Source organism: Ammodytes marinus (genome assembly GCF_949987685.1).
Source record: "Ammodytes marinus genome assembly, chromosome: 1".
Classification (NCBI taxonomy): Eukaryota; Metazoa; Chordata; class Actinopteri; order Uranoscopiformes; family Ammodytidae; genus Ammodytes; species Ammodytes marinus.
In genome coordinates, this window is record NC_137230.1 from 10,843,844 (window position 1) to 10,871,598 (window position 27,755).

General features: G+C 40.4%; 3 protein-coding genes across 4 annotated transcripts; all 3 read left to right on the forward strand.

Annotated features, from left to right (window-relative positions):
* Positions 1-128: 128 nt before the first annotated feature.
* cyba (cytochrome b-245, alpha polypeptide) lies at positions 129-3,580 on the forward strand. Its single transcript, XM_080041558.1, has 6 exons — positions 129-283; positions 623-692; positions 1,243-1,317; positions 1,429-1,512; positions 1,622-1,703; positions 2,587-3,580. The coding sequence occupies exons 1-6, from the start codon at positions 226-228 to the stop codon at positions 2,779-2,781; spliced, it is 564 nt and encodes a 187-aa protein (XP_079897684.1). The 5' UTR covers positions 129-225; the 3' UTR covers positions 2,782-3,580.
* Positions 3,581-5,166: 1,586 nt separating this feature from the next.
* Positions 5,167-18,871, forward strand: tcf25 (TCF25 ribosome quality control complex subunit). Of its 2 annotated transcripts, none has more exons than XM_080030950.1 (17): positions 5,167-5,507; positions 6,430-6,576; positions 6,702-6,776; positions 6,905-7,026; positions 7,720-7,785; positions 7,882-7,964; positions 8,520-8,650; positions 9,711-9,810; positions 11,329-11,422; positions 11,549-11,641; positions 13,178-13,283; positions 13,392-13,551; positions 13,705-13,792; positions 14,046-14,204; positions 14,304-14,394; positions 15,021-15,176; positions 18,126-18,871. In XM_080030950.1, the coding sequence occupies exons 1-17, from the start codon at positions 5,274-5,276 to the stop codon at positions 18,291-18,293; spliced, it is 2,073 nt and encodes a 690-aa protein (XP_079887076.1). In that variant the 5' UTR covers positions 5,167-5,273; the 3' UTR covers positions 18,294-18,871. The 2 variants fall into 2 exon arrangements, with proteins under 2 accessions (XP_079887076.1, XP_079887077.1); XM_080030951.1 differs by having other exon boundaries at positions 6,705-6,776.
* Positions 18,872-23,285: 4,414 nt separating this feature from the next.
* Positions 23,286-24,491, forward strand: mc1r (melanocortin 1 receptor). The gene has a single exon (XM_080034421.1). The coding sequence runs from the start codon at positions 23,398-23,400 to the stop codon at positions 24,379-24,381; it is 984 nt and encodes a 327-aa protein (XP_079890547.1). The 5' UTR covers positions 23,286-23,397; the 3' UTR covers positions 24,382-24,491.
* Positions 24,492-27,755: the final 3,264 nt, after the last annotated feature.

A 27,755-nucleotide genomic window follows, 5' to 3' on the forward strand; every position in this document is an offset into this window, starting at 1 on the left:
TTTATTCGGCCCCTCTTTCACTGTAAACCTGTACTGTTCGGAAGTTACGTCAGAATAAGCCCCGCCCCCAAAACTGGCACGTCCACACACCTCACCTCCTTTCTTTATATGTCCATGCTCACCTCTCGTAAAGACGTTTGCTTCCTCGTTGAAAACAATCAGAGCCACTAGTCGCTCTGGAGGAGAGTTTCTACTGTTTGAGGAGAGCAGTCAAGGCTAAACACAATGGGGAAAATAGAGTGGGCGATGTGGGCCAATGAGCAGGCTCTGGCTTCAGGACTGAGTAAGTAAAAACAAAACTTTCTTAAAATAAAAAGATAATTGCTGAGTTTAATTATAATAAATCCCTAATTCATTTCCACTAACAGTTTAATTAAAACATAGATATATTTTAACTGGAAATAATGTTGTATTTTAGCTTGTTAATCTAATAAATGGTACTTATTGATTTTATTACATAACATTAATTCATGTCAATTAACTGTAAATACAAGCATCCTTGAATAAGAAATGTGGTTGGTGATGTGCAAGTCAAAATGGACTTGTCCCTTTTTTAAATGATACGTAAAGTTGTTTTGTTTGTTAAAAGTAAGAATCTAATCTTCCTGTTTCCTTGTTTCAGTCCTTCTCGTTGGAGGCATTGTAGGGGTGGCTGGACAGTTCAGGGGATGGCAGTTTGCTGCTTATGCTGTGTACCCTTTTATACTTGATAAGTTGTCTCTTTATTTGAATGTTTAGTATCCGGTTTCTAGAGTTTTCCGTCAACTGAAGTCTGTGCAAAAGCAACTTGTAGCTTCACATTTTGCTGCTGTTATTCAGCCTTTATGTGACGGCCTTTTGGAAACTTGGCATGCTGTTTGAAAATGTGTAAATCACCAGACGAAAGGAAGATGGAATTTTGGTGTCTAAAAAAAGGGAAATGATACATTGAAGCCACGACGACCTCTATATATATTATTGCTACAGCAGATGCAGATGTATTGTATTTCAAAAAATGGTGGCATCTAAAAACTAGAATAGGTTTGGTATGACCCACTGGAATACAATCATTTGACAAGATGATATTTAAATGTGGCATCCATTCGAAACATGACACAGTAGACAGTTTATCTTTCAGGCATTCTTACCATTCTTGCAACATTTCTGTTTCATGTTCTCCACCATGATGTTCAGCTACATTTGCTTTGATGTATTGTCACTATGTGAACCCTGTAAGATGTTGCAGCCTTAACAGACTTGTAGTGCTGCCGGGGTGTTTGTGTGTCTACTGGAGTATCCCCGAAGCAAAAGGTCAAAGGGCACGGGCGTGGAGAGAACGTGAGTGATGTGATGTCATCCTCAACATATATGCTTAACTTAAATGAAGCCCCCCCTCATGTTAAATGAAGATTACTGTTGCTCACTCCTGTCTCTTGTATTTTCTCTCAGGGGCCAGTACTGCTTCACTGTGTGTGTGAAAGCCTTTGGGCCGCTAACCAGGAACTATTACGTCAGAGCATTTCTACATGCTGCGTGAGTACAGTACACCTGTCACTTTCCGTGGTTGGGCAGCATTCCTCTCATTCACAATGATAACGAACAAAGACCACCTGTCCTCAATGAGCCCTTTTGTCTTTCTTAGGATATGCGTGCCTGGAGGTTTTATGCTCGCTACCGTCCTGGGATGCGTCTGCCTTGGTATTGCCAGCATTATCTACCTTGTGGTAAGTTGCTAGCTTTTTATCACGTGGATCTCCAGTATAGCAGGTTAAATAAATACTGTCAAATGTGAAAAAATTATTGTTTAATGAAGGCATGAAGAAGCCTGTTGTCTGAAACAAGGAAATACCAACGAGGAAGAGATGGTTTCCTTACTGGTACCACTGTTGAGAAATGCCACTTATGACACTTAGGGTTGCGCCTAAATTCTTCAGCAGTACCAAATTTAGCGATCACAGTCATACATCTTTCCTGGCTGCAATGTTTATCTTATATTGAAGGTGGAGTCAGCAATTCTGGAGAACCTTTCTTATCAAAATCACCTTTTTGTCTAAATCAGTGAATATCTCGTACTGTGTGTCCGCTGAAAAAAAAACTGGTGTTAACTTGATAAACAGCATAGACTGACATGTAAACAAAGGGGCCCACTATAAGCAGAACCAAGGTTGTGTCGATTTTGACTGAAAGTCACTGGATTTCCTTTCAGCGCACACACAATAGGGACAGGTAGCAGGTCGGCAATGTTCACCGATTTTGACAAAGTGATTTTGAGGTGTGGGGGCAAACTAGCCAGCCTGACTATACATCTGAATAAACACACTGTATAAGTATGGGAAGGGCAGGCTGACCAGAGAACAGTATACTGGGGCTGTCTGTAAGAACAGTGTGAGAATTTAGATGTATAGTCAGGCTGGCTAGTTTGCCCCCACAGAGGTAAAGCGTTATCCATTTTCGCTGACTCCACCTTTTAATTCTAAAGATATACATTTGACTTTTCATCTTGTTGTTGTTACTTGGATGTCATTCAACAATTGGTTTCCTGCTTAACTTGATTTTTACACAAGTCAATAACTGACTGGTATTCCTTGCCATCTTCTTGCTCTGTAGGCAGCGATCCGAGGTGAACACTGGGAGCCCATTCTTCCCAGGAAGGAGACCCAGGGTAAACCACTTCCACAGAGCATCAAGAGTCCTCCTCAGAACCCACCACCCAGACCTCCTCCAGAGATGCGCAGGAAACGGGTGGACGACCTGGAGTCTGCAGCCTATGACAACCCCATCCCTGTTTCTGACAACTCGTAACCAGTCCAGCCACCCACCCCCCACCCCCCACCCCCCACACACACACACACACCTCCCATACCTCCCATTCTGGCCCCCTGTCTGATGCCTTAGATCTTTGTAAAGTTAAATCCATCAAAACCAGTCACCAGATTCTGTGATTCTGTACATATGAATAGTTTTCTGAAGTTTAGTGAAACTAAGCACTGGACTACGCCTTCGTAACCTCAACCCGCGGATAAAACATAGAAAAATGTTTTTAAGAAGTGAGAATGTAAACTGATGGATGAAGTGAATGTCATAGGAATGCCACAGGGGATAGGCTAGATGTAGAAGTTAGAGCTGCTTTGTGGCAAACGCGTATAGTGAAGTCTAAAGCCTTAGTGCAAACAAATACCTTTTTTCCTGCTGCAATCTGCATATATTTTACATTGTATAATGCATTTAGGCTGAACGTCTTTGTATTTCTGTATTTCTTGAAGTCAGCTGATCACAATACTGTAGGACTTGGACTACATAGTACTTTTTACTAGAAGTAAATTGAAATATTAAATAAATAGGTTCTGTACTATGATGTCTTGTAAATAAATCCCTTGTACCCTCCCCTAAATCATGATCCGCCTTGTGTTGGTACTTTCATCAAGTCTTTTCTTATGGTTTCCTCTGGGGGAATTATTTTAAGCAATACCAGATTTGCAACTTCCTCCTTTTGCAAAACATTTCAGTGCATCAGAATTTCCCTTTCACAAATGTTACTTTTCAGACCAGATTGTTTGTCACATTGCCATCCTTTGTTGGCTTAAGATGGGGGAAAAGGCATTTGAATACGTCTAGCTTAACAGCTGCTAGTCAGACAAGTTGTGCCAGTTGGTGTCATGTATTTTCTCGTCTCTCCAGGTTTCATTAATGCTGTCTGCATCTGATCGGTTAAACAGCTGGAGTCAGTGTTGAAACCACAGAGGTACAATGATACTTCCTCATTTTAGCTTGTGGGACTGTCACATGTGAGACACACCACCAATGCAAAGTAAATATTGTAGTATTTATTATTTTGTCTCTTATGAATACTGCTATTCATTTAACATCTAGTATTTTAAATTCCTGTTGTGTCATTATCATAACAATAAGAATAGTTGAAAACGTGCCTGTCCAGTTTGGGAAGTTTCACTCAGCTTAATCCTGCCACCTCTCGCTGCATGAAAGAGATATAAAGATGGACAGAGTTGGTTTGGTGTGTTGCATTAGATGTTTGGGTAAATTGTGGCAAAACAAGCTCATTTATACAGCACAATTAATTCACATTCAGGTACTGGTCGGGATACAAAATCTAAGTGAATCAAATTAATTGCTAGTTAATTAAATACATATTTAGAATGACTTAAAAAGATGGAAGAAAATGGCTCTTCCTCTATTATATGTGTTGTAATTAATTGATGTAAAAGGAAAGTATATCAGTCCCAGAGAGGAAAACAGATTTTTTTTTAACCTAATTTCATAATATAACTAAGAAGCAAAATCAAAGAGTGACGTGGGAAAAGTAGATAGTAGTAAGCAAGGAAGATATTGCTTTTCTGTCCTAGCTTGAATTAAAAGCTCTGTAATCTGTGTGTGATGCAGTCAGAGGGATATTGTCAAATGACAAAAAACATTGGCCGGGACACTTTTTCAATGGTACAAAATCAACCAACTGAGCTTCCTCTTTTCTTTCCTTTGTCTTGTTTGGTGAGTGAGTCACCACCTGCAAGTCAATTCTAGTAGCCTATACCAAGACTGTATGCACAATATTAGCCTACTACTGTATAGCTATACCTCATATTGTTATGTATGGGGCGCTAGGATGGCCTTGAGGAAAGAGGGGCCGACCAATAACCATGAGGTATCTGCGCACCATGTCTACCATTTTGTCCTAGAGCAAGGCACTTAACCCCAAACTGCTCAAGGGACACTGCACTGTGGCTGACCCTGCGTGAGGGCCCCCTCTGGAGTGTGGTTTCTTGAGAAGGGTTATGCGAACAGACACATTTCAATGTAGCTATTGAGCGATGAAGGAATTAATGTTGACAGCTTACCAATAATAATGCCAATTTACATGATTTGATCTTTGTAATATCAATTGTTATAATTGTGTACCTATTTCATACAAATATGTAGGCTATTGCTTTTCACCCTATGCTTATCTGCTTTATGTATCCCTGACCTTCTCCTGTTCTAAGTAGCCCAAAAGAAAATTATTTAAAGTTAGACACTTAGCGAACACTGTCATTAATATTATATGATTCATCAATTTGACTGGAGCCTGTACAACAAATAATCATTGGTGCAGTTTCTCCATCTCTCCTGTGGGTGGCAGTAAAACACCCAGTAGCGTTAAACATTGAGCAGAAGAAGAAATAGAAACCAATGGAATTGACCCTCATTTCATTGGCTTGTTCTGTTTGTGTTTGTCAGCTAACTGGGAAAAAACTGCTTCCATCGCGAATATCTTAGCGTATGTGTCCCATGAGGAGTTGACAATGTCGACCCGGGCTCTACGAAGGCTCCGCGGCAAACAGCGGGGTCAGGAGGCCTTGGACCTCGGGGATATAACTTCAGGAGACAGCCCGGAGGAGTTGGCTTCTGCCACGGGGGAAGAGGAGCAGCTGGACGACACGGCTAATGTTTCTCCCCCGTCCAGCAACAGGAAAGCCAACAGCCGAAAGGCAAAGAAAAACAAGGCTCAGAAAAATATCAGCAACATCTATGAATTGGTGAGGGTACTGTTTAATTCACCGACGTGCCGTTAGTATGTGTTTTACAGCTTGACACGTCTGTCTGTCTGTCTGTTTGTTGGGGCGAGCTTTCTGTTTATGGACCATGCTAACACAGGCTTGGCTAGCTAGTCGTGTGGCGTTAGCTCATCTCTCAGCTTATTTAACCAAACTTGGTGACACTAAACTGTAGGTTAAAGTGAGATAAAAACATCTCATTACAACTCCTCTGGGGAGATAGTAGAAATGTTAATAAAAAAGGTTGCGTGTACTTAAAAAATGACAGCATGTTTAGCAGCCTTGACTTCGAATTATTTAGCTGACACACAACGGCGACGTGTAACTAAATGTTGCTCAGGATGCAATTGATAAGTAAACAGACTTATCTATAAATGTTTGGACGGATGTGGATGTTCAAAACGAATAATGACAAGTTGATTCTTACTGGCCTTGCCCTTGATGACATCTATACAGAATATACTAATACTTAGATTGTAAGCCTGTGATACATGGCTCATCATATTAAAGGGTCTTAGAAAATAATTACGGACTGTAGTGAAGCTACGAAACAAAGGATAGCTGGAAATCAAAACCATAATGCGTTTTTCAGTTGTTCAAGTTACTATTAGTTCCTATACAATGTCAGTATCTTAGGTCTTATCAGTTATCGCAATGTTAAAATCGTTATTTGAATTATCTGTGTATTCCCTTTCTTGTCACCTTGAACACAACTCGTCAATGAGAAGTGGTTGGCATTGGATTGTTGTAAACATGACTTGATTTTGAGAACTGACGTTGTCCTCATGTTGGAAATCACACAAACTTCTGTGCAAATTTCCATCTAGCTAGGCATTTTTCAAAACTAACTATAAGCAATGCTGTTCTTAATTCCCTACGTTACCAATTTTTACATTTTGACTAGATCTGTGATCCAGACAACGACACAGAGAACCTCTCGGCTGATGAAGAAGCAGAGAAAGCTGATGGCAGTGAACCGGGCAGCAGGGAGATTGAGAATGATGGACACGTTGAGAAACTAGATCCAAAGCAAGAGGAAGAGTCTACAAAGGTAAACATACAGCAATGTGAGAAGGATGTATGTCTGTCATCCTCTGATTGGACTATACTATTGCATTAATCTACATGTACAGTACATCTATGCAGGTATTAAACTGTCCTCTCTCTTTTTTCCAGAAGTCTACGTCTGGAGACAGAGTTAAAAAGAAGAAGAAAAAGAAGAAGACAAAAGTCACATCGGAAAATGGACAGGTGTGTTTGTTGATAAATGTTTTTTTGAGAAAACATTGGCAGAAACTGTGATATAGATGATAATATACCTTTGTTCTATGAATGAATGATCACCTTGTTACTTATTTATATTTTTGTTGCTGAAACAGGCGGTACCAGACGATAACATTGACTTATTGCTGGAGAACCTGGAGCGGTCCAACGGTCTGAGTTTGCAGAATGAGGACTGTGGATGCTCTGACAGAAGAGCAGTGCTGCATGTGGAGCACAGGTGAGGAGACCAACCTCTCGCATGTAGTCAAAACAATGTGATTCAGATCAGTGAGTGAGTGAGTGGCCTCGCTTACTCTACATTTTTCTGTGATTCCTTATTGCTACCATACGATGGCGCTTGGATCACACAAGAAAAGCAAACTATTTGGAGGCTGACTGTCACCACCACAGTGAATCAACAATAAGAAATAAGAAACTTCCCATAACATGTTGCACACGTGGCCACACAGCCAGTGGTGTCAGAGCAGGCCATTTCAATTTGTTGTCAAGGGCAAATTAGCTGAACCATAGGGACCTTGTTTGCCACAATTTTTGTTTGCTGACAGAACATACAGTTTAACACGTTTAAGTTAACTTAGCAGTTTACAGTCACAAACTATGAGGCCTTTGACCCGTATTGCATACCACCATGTATGATCACTTAGTTACTAAAACTGGCCTTCCATTTATACTGTTTGTTCAGAATGGTATCCAACCAACTTGTAAACATTGTCTCTGGAAAGTCACAGGAAAATAATGTCAGACTTGTGGCTTGATTAGTGTTGTAGAGTCTGGCCCGGTGACGGATTGTCCAAAATAACTAAATCAAAGAGTTTCTATGTTTCCACGTGCAATGTGTTTTCCTCAGTTGGCACACATTATGGTGTAGCCTGTCAAGAGCTGAATCTCATTTTCTTTGTCATTTCATTAGGAATCTCAACTCGGAGACGGAGCTGAAACGATATTTCGGGGCTCGAGCTGTTCAAGGGAATCAAAGGTCAAAAATGAGCAAAATATTTGTGTTTAGATTTAAACTGCCCACACCCTCTGTATTTGTACATTATAACAATATATTGTGTTTTCCCCCCTTCAGACCTCGACAGAGAAACAGACAGTTTCACCGTAGCACCTGGATGACCAATCCTAAGGACAGCTGGGCTCGCTTCAGCCGTCCAGGTACGCTTTTCACCTGAGTTATAGTTGGTCCTTGTTTTTGTTTTTTTCTTCTTTAATAAAGATGGATTTCTTTGACTCCACATTTTCTCTTAAGATGATAAATAAAAAACATCAGAAGGGCCCGTCATTGTGTACACACACAGAAAGTCCCCGTTGGTGTATTTGTGTAATATTTTTTTGTTAGTTGTTCATACTAAGATTAGATTATTCATGTAAATGTCAACTTACATTAGGTAGTTAATAAGAGTGACAAACCCAGCCTTATCAGTACACAAGGCAAATTGTTTGGACATTTGCTAAATCACTGTCCCTTCATTGTGAAGCTCGAGCCCATAAATATATTGGTAGTTCTTTATGACTGGAATGGTTATTTATGAAATTCTAACCTTATAAGCATATTAGATGTTTTTATACTTTGTTGTGGAGTAGAAGTGTGGTGTACTCTTGCTTATTCAGTTCTATTAACTCGTAATACATATATCTTCAGCTTGAATCACCCTATTATGTGGTTCATTCATGTGTTGTTGTTCTCTACTGTGCTCGACCTCTCCACAGGAATCTCGATGTCTCTACTGCAGTCAAAGGACGGCCTTCAGTACTTCACGTTCGAGCACGTGCGGGAATATCAACAAGTACAGTTCAAGTTCCTGGATGCTGTGGAGTCCATGGACCCCAACAACATTGTGGTAAGAAAGGCATCCTGTCAATAGTTTGGTTATGATCTAGTTATATATTTCAAATGGGGCATCCTCAGTATCGATGTCCAAGAGAAAGTAAGTTTGCGTTTAGTCCTAAGGAGAACTGCAGGGTTGAAATTCTGTTTTCGCAGCTGTAGTTAGAATGTTGAATTTTGTAGTGTTGTTTTTCATTCAGACTTCAGACTTGGTTTTAGACCCAATTTCCATAACATGTTTGTTGGTGTGTTTTACCAACGGCATTGAATTATCCATGATGATACTATTGTGTTTCTGCATACATATTGATACATCTACTTGGGACAATGGCAGTTTGTCGGCACGTGCATGTTAAGGCCAGGACACAACAGTCCGACTACCCGAAAATGGAGACTGCCGATTCAGGGAGCTCCAGTCTTCCCGTCGCGGCCGGTTTGGTGTGTTCTTCGCGGTGCAAAGAACACACCAAACCGACTGCTGACTTTCCGTACGCTCTGCGCTTGCGCGGGACGTAATGTCTCCATAACAGCAGGCGGCGCTAATCTGTATTGTGGCCCGAAAAAATACGGAAGCCGGAAATGATGGGACGGCTCTCTAGACCATAAACATAGATAGAAATACGTTTTTATATTTATGGACCATAAAGAGCACCATTCTTAGCAGAGAGTGTCGAGCATGGTGTCGAGCAGTCAACAAGGGTTGATGCATGTGAGTACTCGCTGAACGAAACAAACAAACACATTAAAACGATGGCTAACTGTTGTTAGCTGTTTGTGCTACCCGCCTCACTTCCGGGCTTCACTGATTCGCTAGCCCTCCACAAATCAAATTGCTCCAACTGAAAGACTGCCCGCCACCCAAAAGAAGCCCGACGACATCTACGACGACCGATTTCACGGCACACACCAAACAGATTCGTGTCCCCGCCCCCTCCCGACTCTACGACGGCGATTATCGGGCTGGTGTGTCCTGGCCTTTAAAGTTTGACAGGTCTTTTATTGTGATTTAGCTGTTGAAGGCAGTCCATCTCTCTCAATGTGACCACTGTATCTCCTCTTTGTCCACCAACCAGGCCCTGCTACAGCTTAACCCTTACCACATCGATTGCTTGCTGCAGCTCTCTGACGTCTGCCGCATCCAGGAGGATCAGGAGATGGCCAGGGACCTCATCGGTGAGGGTCATGTGTTAAACTGTGAATGTGTTCAGGGCCCCTTCAATGTTCCACATGACAAAACAGTAGGCCTATCAACTTCATATTTACCGGAATCAGTTTTTTAAGATCACCTGATTCGTGTGGCTTGAAGGCAAACTGACACCATTAGGTATTTTGAGTAAATGACTATGATTCCTGACTTTGAAGGACAGTGGCTCAGGTGGTAGAGCAGGTCGGCCAAATGATCAAAGGGTTGGCGGTTCTATCCCCTCCCTGCCAATGCCGTGTCATGGTTGTTGTGTCCTTGGGCAAGACACTTCCCCCACCTTGCCTCGTGTGAATGTCAATAGTTAGCCTGCTATCGTTGTACGAATGTGTGTGTGAATGGTAACGTGTAAATGTGAACAGGTCTCCCTTGTAAAAGAGTCTGCGGTCTCAATGGAGTTTACCTGTATAAATATAAGGGTTAAACTTTATTTTCAGGTTTTTACAAAATGTTCAACCTAGGAGTTACTGGTCTGGGACTGAATTTTAAGTTCTGTTCTTTTCCTGGTTGAAAAAGAGCCGGCTTTAGCTCCTTCTATTCTGTTTTTTTTAGATGCCAACCAGCTTGTGTCAGACATGAAATAACACAGTCTTTCTTCAGACATTAATACCCTTGTAAACTCCCAAGTCTGTTTTCCCTCGTGGCTAAGAAGACAAGGCGTATACTGTGTATTTGTTAATATTGGCTCATCGCTCAATTTCCGCCCTGCAAGGATCATTTATTAATAGTTGCATGAAAATTAGCTTTGCCCTTTTAAATTTCACGCATATTTAATGTTGCAAAAGAATCTGCATGATTTGGTATTCCTGTTATAAATGATATACATCCATATATTTTATTGGACTACATGTCATCATAAAAAAATATCAGGAATGGACCACATCTTTTACTGTATAATGTTGTCTCTAACGTTTTGAGTTTGTAAGCAGTAGCATGACGGCAACCAAATCACCCTAGTACTTATGATAAATAAGGTTATCCGGTTTTGGTAAAATGCACCATATACGTGTAGATTATGTGTGAAGGTCATCCGTACATTTAACAGCCAAAAATAGTTAAAAAAAAAAAAAGTACTGTTGAAAGGAACTCGGTTGTCAGTGCATTTGTCATAACCATGCACATCCACATTGTAAGCCAATCTCAAAGCTACAGTTTAATCATTGTTGCTGGACCCTTAGTACATTGTTAATCAGCAAAACGCCCATTGTTTGACAATCAAAGTTCATACTGGAGGAATAAATGAACAAAAATCATTTGTTTTTAATCCCTGTTGTGTCTAATAACACGAGACAGACACAATACAGAGCCTGTTTACTTCTGGTCTTTGTGATGGTTGATGATGTCAAGCCATAACGGACACAGTCCAGCTCATGCAATCATGTGAAGCTGTGTTCACTACTGCTTTTCTGTACACACCCAGTTTGCACACGCTTCAGTTCTAATGTTTCATATTTGTTTTTATTGATAAATATATATATATTGTTTTTCAGAGAGGGCCTTGTACAGCTTCGAGTGCGCTTTTCACCCTTTGTTCAGTCTGACCTCAGGGGCCAGCAGGCTTGATTATCTGAGATCAGAAAACAGGTTGGTTGTTTCCTTTTCCTCCTTATTTGCTTTTGTGAGGCATCAGCGGGACCCTAGATTATAGTTTGTAGATAAAATTGTGATTGAAAGACTTCATTCAATGTGTGAATACTCTCGTATCTGCAGGGCATTCTATCTGGCTCTTTATAAGCACATGATGTTCCTGGAGAAGAGAGGATGCCCACGGACGGCTTTGGAGTTCTGCAAACTGATCCTGAGGTACAGAAAGAAACGCAGGAATAATGAGAAAGACCAGATATTGAGTTAAAGGGGAACGTACTGCATGCTCACTTGGATTGTGATGCACCTCTATTCGTGCTGTTACGGTAGCAGCACACTCCCACACCTTTTTGGCGTGCTTTCACAGTTTTCTACGGAACTGCTGATCCAAACAACTACACAGTTGGCAATGTATTTGAAGGAAGGATATACATACATGCACACAGACAGACACACACAGAGGTCTCACTTTATAGTTTGATTTATACATAAAAGAAACACACTTCTCCAATTAAATCAAGTTAACCACCAACAGCAGTCAACAGAATAATTCTGGTCAAGCACAAGAGAGAGTCAAAAAGTAAAATTTCTTCTGCTGTGTGAGATTTATATCACCTTTTTATACCGAGCCGATTGCAAAAGTGTGACGACTTAATACAATTATTTATGAGGCATCTTGTGTCCGTCTTGTTTTTCTAATATGTTTGATTTAAATACAAATGATAAAACTATTTAGACTGCCAATACAATCCATTAGCTGCTTACATTTTATTACATAACATAAAACCTCCCATACCATGTTGGTACAGAGACCACTTAAATAAGGCTTAATGCCTGGGCTGTTCCTACGCACTGCTGCTGGCGTCACTCCTCCATACATAGATTGAGTTTTATAACTTAACCCATATAACCATCAGTGCTTATCTATCATTTTCATCAAACTCTGGCTTCCTGACATTGTGACAGCTATGTTCTGGACCTTTTTTAAAGCAGCAGTGTGAGAATTAAATCTGACAGCTGTACTGTCGCTCTCCATCCAGCAGTGACTAAATAATTTTAATCTTAAAATAGCAACGTGATTGCTAACAGAATCTTAAAAAAACACAGTTTGAAAAAGTGACTCGCATTTGATCAACACTGTCAGTCCACTGTTTTTTCCCTTGTTTTTACAAAGCCGTGCCCCCTCAGATAGTGTTACATGTATTGTGCTGGATTTTCAAGGAAACCTGAAAGGAGAGGAGATATTCACTGTATTTGACACAAAAAGTGATTTTGACAACAAGCATTCTCCAGAATCACTGACTGCACCTTTAAAACATATTAATACATATTATATTCTACTTCTATTAACTCTGTTCTGATGCCAATACACTGTACCTTTTAAGATGGTCAGATGCCTTGGTAAGGCGTCCCCCTCCCGGGCCGGGCCCAGCAGCAGACCCGGGTTCGATTCCCACCCGCGGTCTGCATGTCACTCCCCTCCCTGCCCCATTTCACCTCTGTCTCTCTGCACTATCAAATAAAGCATACAAATGCCCAAAAAATATATTTGAAAAAAAAAAAGATGGTCAGATGCCTCTACATCAAAATTAACTGAAAACTGAAAGCAAAAAGCAAAGCAGTGAGGTTTGAGATGCCATCTGGTTTTATTGTAACACACATTGCTTTCTATGAACAGAACAGTGTTTCCCACTGCTGTTGGGTGTCTATAATAACCACTTGCTTGTTGTCTTCTGTTTTCCTTTTTTTTATTAGTTTAGACCCCGACTCTGACCCACTCTGCATGCTCCTGCTCATTGATTTCCTGACGCTGCGATCCAGAGAGTACCAGTCACTCCTCCAGTTATATCAGGACTGGGAGGTAAAGTCTGCTAATATACATGTGTCTGTGTGAAAGTGATTCAGCCGTTATTAAACTTTTTTTAGTCTAACGCGGAAATGTTTTTATTTTTTCTTCTTCTGTTTTTAGGAACACAAGAATCTCTCCCAGCTGCCAAACTTTGCGTTCTCCACTGCACTTTGCCATTTCCATCTCAGTCAGCAGGAGGAGATGGACCCTGAAGAAAGTGAGAAAGAGAGACAGAAAGCTGACCTGATGCTGCAGAACGCTCTCATCATGTTCCCTGGAGGTCAGACTCCCACTAAAGAACCACTGTCTGCCACTATACCAATATTTTTTATATGATTTCTAATTCTAATTTCATTCCATTCACGTCAAGGAAGTTGTGGATGTGTATGTTTTTTTTTACTGAAGTTTGTTTCTGTAAATATATTTTCTGCAGTCTTGATGCCTCTGCTGGATCTGTGTACCGTGCAGCCAGATGCCTCCGTCTCCTCCCATGCCTTCTTCGGCCCAATGAGTCAGATAGGGTAATGTAATGCTGCTCCCCGTTTTGTTTTTATAAGCAGTTGCAAAACCAGTGCACTTAAATGAACTCCATGACATGAATAAAGCCTTGTATCTTTGATTTTTGAATACCGTCAACCCATTAACCATACATAATGCATTATTTTACGCTTGAATGCTTTTCAATGCCTATCTTTGTACTCATTTTGTAACCTTTTCAGCTTTTTTCTGATGTGTCTTTGCTCCATCTCTTCTACCCCTACCGTCTGTCTACAGGCAGCCCCCGGCCCTGTCTGAACTGACCTCTCTGTACGTGGGCAGGACGTGCAGCCTGTGGAGGGAGGCGGCAGTGATGCTGTGGTTGGAAGAGTCTGTCAAAGAGGTGCTGCGTCGAGTCGATGCCAAAGACCCTCTGGTCGACGACTGCCAAAACAAGTGAGATTTCAATACGTTCGCTCTGCTGTTCTCCATGTTTTCTTTCCAAATCCATTCTGCTACATTACAGACTTTCCCCTTTTTATCCCTGTGTTTCAGGCGGAAGCAGAGGTACCAGAGTGCGCCCAGGAACATCCACCGGCACGTCCTCCTCTCTGAGATCAAAGAAGCCGCCGCAAGCCTGCCTCTAGTGAGAAACCATCACACGGAACACAATTCATTGTATCCACAACATACTCAATGCACTCACCAGTAGACACTGCAGGTGTGAAAGGAGGAAGCAGGATCAACATCTTGTCTACTTTCCTATTCACCCCGTACAGTTTTCCCAAATATCCTCACAAGCCAGAGGAATTTCACACTTCATGAAACATGTTGACTCCCAGTCCCTGAGGTCCCAGTGTGAGATTGTTTTGATACAGTGTTTATGAGTCAATGCTCCAGTGGTCCCTGATAATGTTTTATATTAAATTATATTATTGTATTTTTAGTTACTTCTATTACAGTATAAAAACAACCAGTTTTTAGATTAAGCCAACAAATCCTTTTATGGAAAATCAATTTATTTTACTTTGAAAAGAGAAAGGCCAGACATTTCCTGTAATGTGATTAACTTGTGTGATTTTGTCTGGCTTGTGACTGCCTGAAGTCATCATGTTCTGCAAATAGTGCAGCTGCAGACAAAATGTATAGCAGTAGTCGGGCAAGGAAGGATATATTTGAATATTTTAAGTATTGAACATACTGTATGTGGAGAATTGGAACAGATAATTACCAATGATTGCCTCTCATCTTGTTTACTTGTCTGATACTCAGGAGGTGACCAGTCAGCCAGTGATGGGCTTTGACCCTCTGCCTCCACTGGACTCTGTGACATCCTACACCCGACCAGAGAGGCAGCATGTCGGGGCAACCAACGAGAGCACATTGTCGCTCTTCTTCCGGTCTTTGCTTCCGAACTTCAACCTTCAGGTGAGTTGCGTGAATGAGTGGGTGCGAGATATAGATTTGGGTGGGAAATAGGTCTGGAAAAATGTAATTGATTTGGGGTCTTACAGTACATGGGGTTAAAGAAAGAGCTGTCAAGTTTTATCCATGAGTTTAAAAAAAAAAGCTGTTTCAAATATTCAAAAGGCAAATACACCATGTAACTTAGTTATATTATCATGCCGTGAATCTCAACTATAATTGGGGACTTTGGACACTGTAAATTGTGTTAATTGAAAGGTTAACTATTACTGAAATAACACACAGAGATGCACCCTATTTAGTAGCAGTGCTGGGGGACACATTGACCATATTAACATGAACACTGATAAACTGATCATTATCTGATTTCTGCAGTTACCAGATTACTCAAGTGCTCAAGTAAACATCATAAACCAATTGTGCGTAATCAGATAAAAGCCCTTATTGCATTATGAGAAATCGGATTAATGCAGCTCCAGCTTTATGCCCAATATTCAATTTTTTCTTTGGCTTATGTAAACCGTTCTACAAGTTTATTTTGTTGTTTTACGGTTGCTCATGTTTACAAACGTACCAGTGCTAATTGTCATCTCGTTGGGGGGGGGAGGGGGGGCTATCAGAACATCCTTCATTGCGTCACACAGTTTCACAAACGCTCTCTGTGACATTCTGAAATGATCTCTCCATTCGCGATGTGAAAATTCCTTGAGCACCACTCTCTCCCACCAGTCCCTGCTCCTACCTATCACTTGATTTGTTTCCAGTTATCTGATTATTGTGGTTCTATAAACGTATGGCTAGAAAATCTGTGACATTTTCCTACACACATCCCTGACTGAAAAACGTATGGTTACCCTCACAGGACGATAACTGAAAAATATCGATGAAGCCGTATGGCCTGAATGCTACAGTTGATTTTCTCCACTAATCGTGAAATAGTAGACAAAATCACTGAAGTCACTAAAGATACAATAACGGTAAAAACACTCAAGATGTGTACAGTTGTTTTGGGCCAGGAAGTTGCTCTCCCTTTGCTCATCGTGAAGTTTGATGCCTATTTATTCATAATAAATGTGTAAAGCCAAGTCGTCAAGTTCACCTTCCAATAAAGATTGTTTGACATTTTTAGTTTTGATTGCCACTCATATTTACAGAACAAAATATTTCGGAGCATGGAGCATTGATTTTGATGAATATAACTGTCAATCTATCAACTCACTTTGGTCGGCGATATAGATAGGATAGAATAGACCACAGAGTTATTTTCGGTCCATATATTCCCCAGCAACGAATGAGTGTTTGCTCGTTCCGCTCATTTACTCCACAGTATTTGCCTTACCCCTTGTTCCAGTGGAATGAACTGCAGTTTGGTGAACATTGTGTAATAGTGGACAAATTCAAAGGGAGACCATATGGCGACAAATGTATTTTCGTAGGGCGGTGACTGAAAGACTGTAGGCTTCAGTTTGCGTCCTATCTCCTAGCAACAGTCAACGTAGGTTTTCTTTGCACCATGAAGCAGCAGCAGCAGCAGCACTAGTAGTTGTAAGTACTTGCCCAAACCTAAACAAACCTTAATCATAAGAGGTGGCAGGTCAGAAAAGCACCATATGAGGAAAGGCACTTATAAACAAATTTTGCTGTTTGGGTATTAGGAATGGTGGTAAATCCAAGGACACACCTTTTTGGACTGATTTTGATTTGCAGTATTTGGTTCTGAGATAAATGTAGGGCTGACGAGGCTATGTGACTTTTAAGCATCTCAAATAAGTAATGTTACAAAGATAAAACAGGACGATTGCATGTTATTTGGAGGCTTAATCTTTTCATAATATCTCAGGGCTGTACAATAACACTTATACTCATGTCTATGTCAGCATATAGTATTATGTACACTATTTCAACCCTAATGGGACATTGACGGGTAAAATTCAACTTCGGTCATGAATTTAAAGGTATCCTGTTGCGCTATGGAGCAATATTGTTATTGAGTGGATGATGATCCCTGTTTTTTTTTTTGTTTATGTACATGTCCCAAAAAAGGTCCACTATGGATTGTGTGTTTTGCCACAGGCCGTATTGTAATTATTTCTGACTTGGGCACCCCTCAGTGGTAGCAATGTGCTTCACAAAATATTGCTTCCTATACCTTTCGTAAAGCAAGCAATAATTTTTGTGAAGCAAATTGCTAGGGGTTTTAGATGACTGGGCAGAAGGCAACGAATAGACTAAACATGTTACCACTGGCTTTTATTAAATTGTCTATAAACAAAGGCTATATAAACTAGGGAATAATGTAAAGACATCAAGGCTACTCCTGGGGCTGTTAAAGGATGCTGCTGGTGCTAGACCAAGGAGTCTGGTGTGTGTCCAAACCAGCGTAAACAAGGGGGCATTGATAAATGTATGATGTATGATTCTCTAAGCATGGAACAGTGTTTACCAGCAGGGTATTATGAATGTTTGATCTTCTACATTGAGATACATATCAGGCACACCCAAACAGACAACGTCTTGTGGTTGAGTTGTAACTGTACATGCTCCATTGTTTACAGATGGGGCCCACGGCATGTTTCCCATCAGGACAGTGCCTTCAATCATGTTATCCACTTATGGAGAGGAAGGATACAATATGTATATACAAGAAATATAATTAATACTGGGGAAGATATGCGATGTTACGTAACACAAACTATCTAGTGACGTGTTTTTCCTACACATAACCATTGTAAAGTTTTCAGCACATTGTTTCTAGATTCATCATAAAAGAAATCTGCGTTCACGATCTGCTTTTGCTGTTCAAATTCAGTGTTAACTTACTGAATAAAAAAATTCAAAATGTCAAAAAACTGCAACACTGACTTGTCCTTGCCAAATGCTTACATGGTATGTGCTTATGTAGATTCTGGATACCTGTATAAGTGTTGTGTTTTTTTTTTCTTTCTTTTCAAGGGTGGACTTAGGCAGGAGGACGACATGGAAGTGGCTCGAGCTGGCCAGGAGCTGAACCAAGAAGTCAATCGTCTAATGGTGGCCATGAGGGACATGCTGGCAAACATCAGGTTTCAGGAGCCACCCAGAGAGGACAACCCTTACAGAGACGAGGAGGAGTGGGACTGAGACAAGAGGTGTGAGAGGATGAAGAGGCAATCCAATACACAAAAGAACTCAATCAAATAAATGACATCAAGACCAATGGAAATATTCAATGGTGTTTAGAATAATCAAGGAGAGGTGGTGGCGGTCAGCTGAGTAGTATTTTTTCTTCTTTAATTGTCACAATTTCAGAGTACTAAAGTGAAAGGACGAGATGCCTCTTCCTGTGGTTTTTTTTTTGTTCATGTTCGCAAGTCCAAACTGTGCTTGTATTGAGTTAAGGGGTGAGAGACTGTATCGCATATTCAAAGCTTGGTAGCACTTGAATGCCAGGTTTTTATTCATATTGAGTTAAGCATACAGCTATCGGAAGGCATCGTAGGGACAATATAGTTTGAGAATCATATTTGAGTCCCTGTTGACTTTCAATTGCTTTCCAACGGCTACTTCATCAGTTTGAACACACACACACTTGTTGTTTTACTTGAACATGGAAAGCAACAAATGTGTTCAACAAACTTGTTTTAATTAATTTTTTTTTATCCAGAGACACATTTTTATCCTGTTAAAATATTTTTTTTGCAAATAAAATATGAACCTCGTTTTGTTTTGGGAATAGCACATTTTCAGCATTTCATACCCCTGCCTTTTCATCTTAAATATATATATATAGATATATACTGTATATATTTTTTTTCTTTCTTAAAGAAACAGTCCTTCTCCTTGCTTACATGTTTGACCCACTGCTAAGATACACCCAACCTACCAGTCAAAAGGAATTATATCTCATTTTAATTAGATTTTTGTTAAATGATGTATAAAAGAAGAAAGAAAATCAAGTAAAAATGTCATTCTATGTGAACCTCTCATATATAAAATGATTTAACAGTAGCAACTGTGTTTACCCATTTCTCAGACATCTCTGTTTTCCAATCAAGTAATTTGGTAAAACGTTCCTAAATATAGCAAGGACTCCTAAAAGAAAAGGCGGAAACAGACGCATAAACACATGAAAAACAGTGCCATGTATTTCATCACAGTATTTTAGAAAGGTTACTGCACATTCAGTCTCTTTTGATAGGCGAAATTTTCATTTTACATACACGTGAGTTGAGTTTTGTCTTGTCCCCTAGTAATTCAAGCATTTCCTAATCAAAGCTATGACAGTGCTGGGAGACTGTCAAAAAGAAATGCTTTGGTTTGACTAATATTTTTCTCAAATTTGTCACAATTTCATCAGAAAAGGCTCCCAGATTGAATTTTTTTTTATCCATGTGTCAATCTTCTTATTGCTGCTGGTTGTCTGGTGCTGTGTTCCTGATCTAATACACTCCCTCTCTCCCACTCTATTCGGCCCTGAATCTCTCATTTCAGTTTGAGTTGACTTCCCAATATCTCATTATTTGTAACTCACTCCATCCAATAAAAGCAATGCAGGAATGGGCCTGAATTTTTTTTTTTTTTTTTACGATGTCCAACATATTATATCAAGTGCAAGATAATGGCAGAGGATTTTAGAGATGTTGCCTTAACTGATTTTAATATTTCCTTTGCGGTATTGGTCAGATGCTCGTGATATCTGATTCACTGCACTTAAAACCCGAGGCTGTGTCTACTGCAACCAAACAAAATGTTCACAACCCTTAGTTTTTATGTTTCACCATTTTCCCAGTGGTTCACTCTTGTGTTCCTTTTTTTTTGTATGTTTCCACGTATGCTGTTAGTGTCCTTACACTTAAATGTTTGTACTGAGCCACATGATAACGCAGTGTGACTGTGCTTGATTGTCAAATTAGCTCATTGTTCCTAGTTCACCTGGAGCTATAGTTGAGAGAACCTTTCATGTGATTCATCCATAGAAAGGCCTATATTGTCACGCTCATGGCTGGGGCCCCACGATTACACACTAAGTTAATTGGACTTCCCCATGACATACATTGTACAGGCTTTGATTACTTCAGGATAAAATCAGCTGTTCCTTGAGGATTCCACTCCTAGTAGTGCATGGTAACACACATAATTCACCATGGTTGGAAAGATGCTTTCAAAAGAGCTCCGGGGTAAAGTTGTGGATAGGCACAAATTCGAAGAAGGATATAAAAAGATTTCAAAGGCTTTAACTATCCCTCTGAGCAATGTTCAGAGTATTGTCAAGAAGTGGAAGACATACAGCACCACCCAAACCTGGCCTTGATCGGGCCGCCCCGAGAAACTGGATGACCGAGCCAGGAAAAGATTGATCAGGGAAGCTACCAAGAGGCCCATAGCCACCCTAAAGGAGTTACATGTCTTAATAGCAGAGGTTGGTCGATCTGTGCGTGTGACAACAATTTCACAAGTTCTACATAAAGATGGTCTGTATGGCAGGGTGGCAAGAAAGAAGCCTCCTTTTTTTAATGTCACACTGAGTCTCGTTTACATTATGCCAATAAACATATTGAAGGTTATATGGTCAGATGAGACCAAAATGTAACTTTTTTTTGCTGAACTTTATAAGCGCTACTGTATGTTTGGTGGAAACCCAACACAGCTCACGACCAAAAACACACCATGAAGCACGGTGGTGGCAGCATTATGTTGTGGGGTTGTTTCTCTTCAGGAGGGACTGGCCAATTGTTCAGGATTGAAGGGAAAATGGATGCTGCCAAGTACACCCATATTCTTGAGGAAAACCTGCGGCCCTCTGCTAGACACTTGAAAATGGGCAGGTGGTTCACCTTCCAGCATGACAACGACCCAAAACACACCGCCAGAAAAACAATGCAGTGGCTTAAGGACAGGAAGGTGAATGTCCTACAGTGGCCGAGTCAGAGCCTTGACCTTAATCCTATAGAACATCTGTGGATGGACTTGAAGAGTGCAGTCCATCGCCGCTCACCAGGGAATTTGACTGACCTCGAACAGTTCTGCAAGGAAGAATGGGGAAATATTCCCCAATCTAAGTGTGCAAAGCTGGTAGAGACATATCCAAACAGAATGATGGCTGTAATTAAAGCAAAAGGTGCCTCCACAAAGTATTAAACTCTGGGGACTGATCACTTTTCCAACCCTGCTATAATAGTTTTTTATTTTTTATTAATTTCCAGAAATTTTGAAGAAGAAAAAAATCACTTGAATGTAAATAAAGCTGGGAAATTATGGATTTTATGTATCATCATTTCAGCCTGTTAGACAAAAAAGTGACTATTTAAAAAGGGTATGATGACTTTCTATAGGCACTGTAATCATTGGTTTAAAGTTGTGAAAGTGACTATCATTGTGTAAAAGGTAATAAGAAAATTGGAATAATTAATGTGACTTAAAACCACATTTAAACAAGTTTTAAACTAAACACTTGGATGTGTTAAGCTGCAAATGATCCAAAACATGTTTATTTGGCTATTCTAATTCACCTGTCAATGCCTACTGATTGTCGTGCAAGACAGTTTGGCCTATATCTTTTCCCACTGTGAACACAAATATTCTTTATTCACACTAATTAACTGCTCTATATTCTTAAGGCGCCATGTCAAAAAGCAATACATCACACAGTCTGAACGTTTCATGTGCAGTATGAATGCCATGCTTTGTTCATCTGAGGGGGTCCTTGCAAACAAAAAATACAATGAAAACATATTTTTAACATACAAAGGTGAAAATATATATAATAAAAATAAATAGCATTAAACACACACACACACACACACACACACACACACACACACACACATGCGTAATAAGTGCTTGACATCAATCTTGGATAGTACTTTTCCGAGAAATAAATACACGGTAAAGTGATAGTAACAATGATAACAAAAAGTTAAGTAAAACATTTCATTACAATAGGTGATTATTAACATGAACAACTGTTTGTAAAGTGAGATGAGAGAGCATTTTTTTTAACATGTGCAGAGATGAAATAGAGGTAAATTAGACTTCTGCTTTCTGAGTTTCACAGTCTTTCAAATGAAGTGTTTTCAGTACAAACCTCCTTTTAATTGTCCCTTTCCCTTGTCTTAGTGAATGGTCATTTGAAACACAAGAAAGAATCCTGTACTAAAATCTCTAACTCTGGAGCTCCACATTAGCATATTTCCACAGTTCAGGGGTAGTCAAGTCAAGTCAAGTCAAATTTATTTATAAAGCACATTTACAAACAGCGGGTACTGCCCCAAAGTGCTGTACAGGTTAAATAATAATAAAATAATCCACATTTATTACAAATAAGAAACCAAAAGAAAACACATAAGAAAATACTCAGCTCAGCTGGTTCCGAAGGCCAGTGCAAAGAAATGTGTCTTCAGCAGACATTTAAAATTTTCCAAAGAAGTGGCACATCTGATATGTAAAGGAAGAGAATTCCACAACTTGGGTCCAGCTACAGCGAAGGCTCTGTAACTATCTCAAACAAGCCCCTTTTCAATGCATGTGAGTATTGTTTTCAATACAATGTTAAGCTTACATTAATAGTGATTGCAGATAGGCCTACAGGATTTCAAAAGAGTGCAGTGACCCCTAAGGGTATAGCTGACAGGTGAAGAAGCATTTATTAGAAGAAGAAAAAAAAACGTTTGGAGAGGTTCAAGTTGAAATGCAAGGCCGAGTAAACGGAACCAATAGCTTCAGTCCCTCTTCTTTCTTTTCAAAGCTGCGCGCGTGTCAGGATATATCTGCCCAGCTGACGATTGCGTGTGAGAGGAGGAGTCGCCCGAAGACTTTCAGAATCCACCATCAATTTGAAATGTTCAAGCAAGTCACAGTCTTAAAGTCCCAAAGGAACCAAAGGCACTTTGTTCACTGACACCATGTTGTTCAGCTGTCTGAACGGATACGAATCTTAATGGTGAGTGCAATGTTTTGATGGAAAAGGGAATATTGTGGAACACCGGGCTGGACAAGTTGCATCCATAGGAAAGAAGAGGACTATTAGCGACGAGAGACGCGCGCCAACTCCATCGGACTGCTTCACTGCGCCCATGTGATTGTTCCAGCCTAAAAGGATTTCTATTTAATGGCTGAAATAAATGATAACATTTCATTGACCTGTTGATGATGGAACTTCTTCACCTTTAACAATTTTTGCTTCAGTGAAATCCAACTCCCTTCCCCTCAAACCGGACACTCTTTGAAGGCTCTATAAAACTCAGCCATGGAATTCTCCAACAGGTCCCTTTACCCATCCACCTTCCACGTGGAGCGGATCAACGACTTTACGGTGGAGAGATTCAACGACACGAACTCCACCGGCGCCGCGAGAGACTCGGCCAACTCTCTGGGCTGCGTGCAGATCCGCGTCCCGCAGGAGCTCTTTATGACGCTGGGCCTCATCAGCCTGGTGGAGAACATCCTGGTGGTGCTGGCTATCATCAAGAACCGCAACCTGCACTCGCCCATGTACTACTTCATCTGCTGCCTGGCCGTGTCCGACATGCTGGTGAGCGTCAGCAACGTGGTGGAGACCGTCTTTATGCTCCTGCACGAGCACGGCCTCATGGACCTGCACCCCGGTATGCTACGTCACCTGGACAACGTCATAGACATGATGATCTGCAGCTCCGTGGTGTCCTCGCTGTCGTTCCTGTGCACCATCGCCGCCGACCGCTACATCACCATCTTCTACGCGCTGCGCTACCACAACATCATGACCACGCAGCGCTGCGTGGCCATCATAGTGGTGGTGTGGCTGGCCAGCGTCACCTCCAGCATCCTCTTCATAGTCTACCACACCGACAACGCCGTCATCGTGTGCCTGGTGATGTTCTTCTGCATCACGCTGGTGTTCAACGCCGTGCTCTACCTGCACATGTTCTACCTAGCGCATTTGCACTCCAGGCGCATGGTGACGTTCAACAAGAACCGGCGGCAGTCCACGAGCATGAAGGGCGCCATTACGCTCACCATCCTGCTCGGTGTGTTCATCGTATGCTGGGGGCCCTTCTTCCTCCACCTCATCCTCATCCTCACCTGCCCCACCAGCCCCACGTGCAACTGCTTCTTCAGGAACTTCAACCTTTTCCTCATCTTGATCATATGTAACTCGCTCATCGACCCGCTCATTTACGCATACCGCAGCCTGGAGCTGCGTAAAACCCTGCGGGAGCTGGTGCTGTGTTCGTGGTGCTTCGGCGTGTGACACAACGTAAGAACATTTAGGAAGACAAATAACGAGAGCATCAGGTAATCAACAGTACTGTGTCGGCTACCTCTACTTCGTGAATCTAAAAATGTGCCAGGAGCCGCCGTAAACCGTGACTGGGTGCATGCGTAAAGTGGCACGATGATGCCCAACGCGACACTGGATAACAAAGACTGTAGCACCTATTGAGACTTGTGTTCGACTCATCGTGGATTGTATGTTATTTACACGAATGGTTTAATTTGTTTACCTATTTATTATTCCATTAATCAGCAGAAAACATGTGCCCCTGCACTGTTAAACAGCTGGTGATTAAATCCACCCAAGAGAGGTCCTTAGTTTGGAAACTGGACTAAATTGGTAGCCTAACTGAAAAACATTTTATTTTGTGTATGGCCTCTTATTGTTGGTTGTAAATATGTGATCTTTCTGAACTCTGCTATATGCCTACTAGGAAATCAAGAGAAGACACTGGAAACTTAACACTGGATAATAAGATATTGGCCTTTCCATTATATCTATCACTGACGAGAATTTCTTTCTTCATTAAGAGAAAACTGAATATTGGTGTTATGTATGCCAGAGTGTCCTTACATTACCTGAGCCTGACCAATGCGGCACACATCCAGTGAGACATCATTTTGTCGGGGTGAGCTGCTCAACACTTGTCTGCATTGTGCCACAAATAGCATCTACTTTATGTGGAACCGTTATTTAAGGTCATATAACACTTGACAAAACAAGCCTTGACATGTAGGTCCAGTGCTGTAAACATGATGTGTGTTCTAAAGAAATCATTTCCATGTTGGGTCTGGCTCTGGATGCCTGGGCCCTGAGGCTCCACTTTAACGCTGTCCATTCCCTACTGTTTAAAGAGAATTGCCTTATATTTTCCAAATCGCACTACCCAAAAAGGATAAGCAACGGGTATAATACTTCTTATTGTATAGGCTATATATACACTGTATACTGTATTATTATATTAGCTATAAATAAGTCTATATGAAATATGAGAGAAAAGAGTTAAAATATTAAGCATCCTCCAAGAAAAAGCGTGTTGCAGTCTGTTTAGTGGCATGTGAAGAAGAAGAAGAAGAAGAAGAAGAAGAAGAAGAAGAAGAAGAAGAAGAAGAAGAGTCTCGGTTGGTGTTGGGCCTGTTGCCCAGGGCACGAGGGTTTATGAACGAAGACCTGTCAAAGATATGTTTGTGGTGGTTTAGGTTTAAAAAAGTGAGACACTGGCCCTGCGAAGGTTTTTATGAAATATTTGTATGTTCTGCTATTAACAATTCATACTTTTTTTTAAATGTAGCCTATAGCTGGCACCCATGAGAAAGTTAAGAACATTTATGGAATCATCAAAAGATAGCCACAGACTGTATTACCAATTTTAAAAAAAATTCTGAAATGTACTTCAAGAACCTATAGCTCTTATTAATTAGCAGATTTGTTATTGGTCCAATTTACTGTATTGTATTCTTTATTGATCCTAAGGATTTGTTGTAAATAAGACCTACATTTTAGACCCTATAACTGACCATTTACCTTACTGGAATGCGTTAAAATACATCTGTATTTGAGCCATGAAGTGTTATAATCTATTTCTTTAAAAAGAAATTATGTATCCATAGCCTATTTATATTATATTTGTATTTTCCTCTTTTGTGTAAGGTGTACAGGAGGCTGTGAATGTATGGTTGTCTGGTATCTGCTGCTATATGAATATTTAAAACCTCTATTAACACATATATAAATGCTGTGGGTCTAACTGTAGAAAGTTCATCACACATCCCATGTTGAATCCTCACTTGAAACTGGGTTACGTTGCAGCAGTATACTGGCAGTTCTTTGTATAGGACTGTGTTAATCCTTGTAATTGTTTATGTGTTATCTATCTTTATTGTTTCAAATTAAGAGGTAAACACAAAAAGAGCTTGTGGTAAATGAATAATAGCAAAAATTAAAAAAAAAAATTCTTCCAAGCGTTTTTATGTTATTCCAAGACCAAATATCTAAACCAAAGGCTTCACATTGAGGGAAAAGTGTGTGCAGTTGGCACTATATGATTTGTCAGAGCTCAGAGGTGACAAAATGAGGAGAACTTTTCAAATGATGGCTGTCAAAGTCCCATATCTTTACACTTTTACATATCTCTGCAGATGATGAGCCAGGACATAAAGTTAATTACAGGTCCTTAAACGTATTTACATGCGACATGAACACTTTTTATCTGCTTAGAAGTGCAATACAAAATCATTTTTTGGTATATAGACAGACAGAAGGGCCATTGATATATAAAACAACATATGTTTTTGAAATGCTCTGCTTTTTAAACTCATGATCAAGTTTTTTTTTTCTGTGCCGCAAATAACATCCTGGAAGGGTTGGGGTTTTCCAGCTGGAACAAATATAAATGTTCATCCTTCTTGCGAGGAAGAAATTAAACATCTTAATTGTTTTAACTCATCTATGAATTACTGGGTTTATTATAGTTCACTCACGAGGACATCACTGGAAAAAGATAATTAAAGTTTAGGAGAGAAGAGAGAGAGCGAGAGAGAGAGAGAGAGAGAGAGACCAAAAACAATGTAATACAATTTTTTTTTTATTCTTGCTGAAGTCTGAATTTCTACTCACTATAGTTTTTCCTTTTTTTATTGATTGTAATGGTATGTTTGGTTGATTTAAGGGTGCTCCGGGGAATTTTAAGTATGTGTTCATTCTTGCACCCCCTTTGGACAAAAGCGGTAGTGTTTTTGATTTATTTATGTTAATATAGGCTACGTGTTAAATCGCTCTATGTTCATACCGTGATCACTTATTTAGTGTGCGCGCTTCAATAAACTAATAAATGAATAACATAAGGAAGATGAGATTAACTCGACATGTGGGCCACTTGACTTCTATTTTCTCTGGTTTGCCCTAAGGATTTACTACTGTGTGATATATTAATTGAAGGGAACCGCTTGTTTATGGTTAGGGTTAAGAAGACACAAAGCTGCTCTGTGCGCAAATAACGAAACACACTGATGATTTATCCATCTGACCGGAAAGCAAGGCACTGATTCCCAGGACTGGACCCTCTGGGAAAAAAACATAAACTGCCACTTTGGTCTTTTCTACGAGTAACTAGCTGTTTTGTCTGCTTCTTTCTCCTTGACTGATCAATAATTGCCAGTTCAGTTGTCTCAAAGGATATGTCCCCAACTGCTCTATTTGTAATGCTCTAAATAAAACATAAGCTCCACTGTGAATGCCACATGATCAAAACTTTAATTAACTCCCAAACCGCTGTATGAGGTTTGTCGGTATTTTCCATAGATAGTATATTTTCTCAAAACAGCACAGTATACCAAGGCAACCACTTTGCA

Coding starts and splice junctions, on each gene's coding strand:
- cyba (XM_080041558.1), top strand. CDS start 226: ATGGGGAAAATAGAGTGGGCGATGTGGGCCAATGAGCAGGCTCTGGCT. Junction 284..622: donor GGCTCTGGCTTCAGGACTGA/GTAAGTAAAAAC, acceptor TCCTTGTTTCAG/TCCTTCTCGTTGGAGGCATT. Junction 1,513..1,621: donor AGAGCATTTCTACATGCTGC/GTGAGTACAGTA, acceptor TGTCTTTCTTAG/GATATGCGTGCCTGGAGGTT.
- tcf25 (XM_080030950.1), top strand. CDS start 5,274: ATGTCGACCCGGGCTCTACGAAGGCTCCGCGGCAAACAGCGGGGTCAG. Junction 5,508..6,429: donor TCAGCAACATCTATGAATTG/GTGAGGGTACTG, acceptor CATTTTGACTAG/ATCTGTGATCCAGACAACGA. Junction 6,777..6,904: donor TCACATCGGAAAATGGACAG/GTGTGTTTGTTG, acceptor TTGCTGAAACAG/GCGGTACCAGACGATAACAT.
- mc1r (XM_080034421.1), top strand. CDS start 23,398: ATGGAATTCTCCAACAGGTCCCTTTACCCATCCACCTTCCACGTGGAG.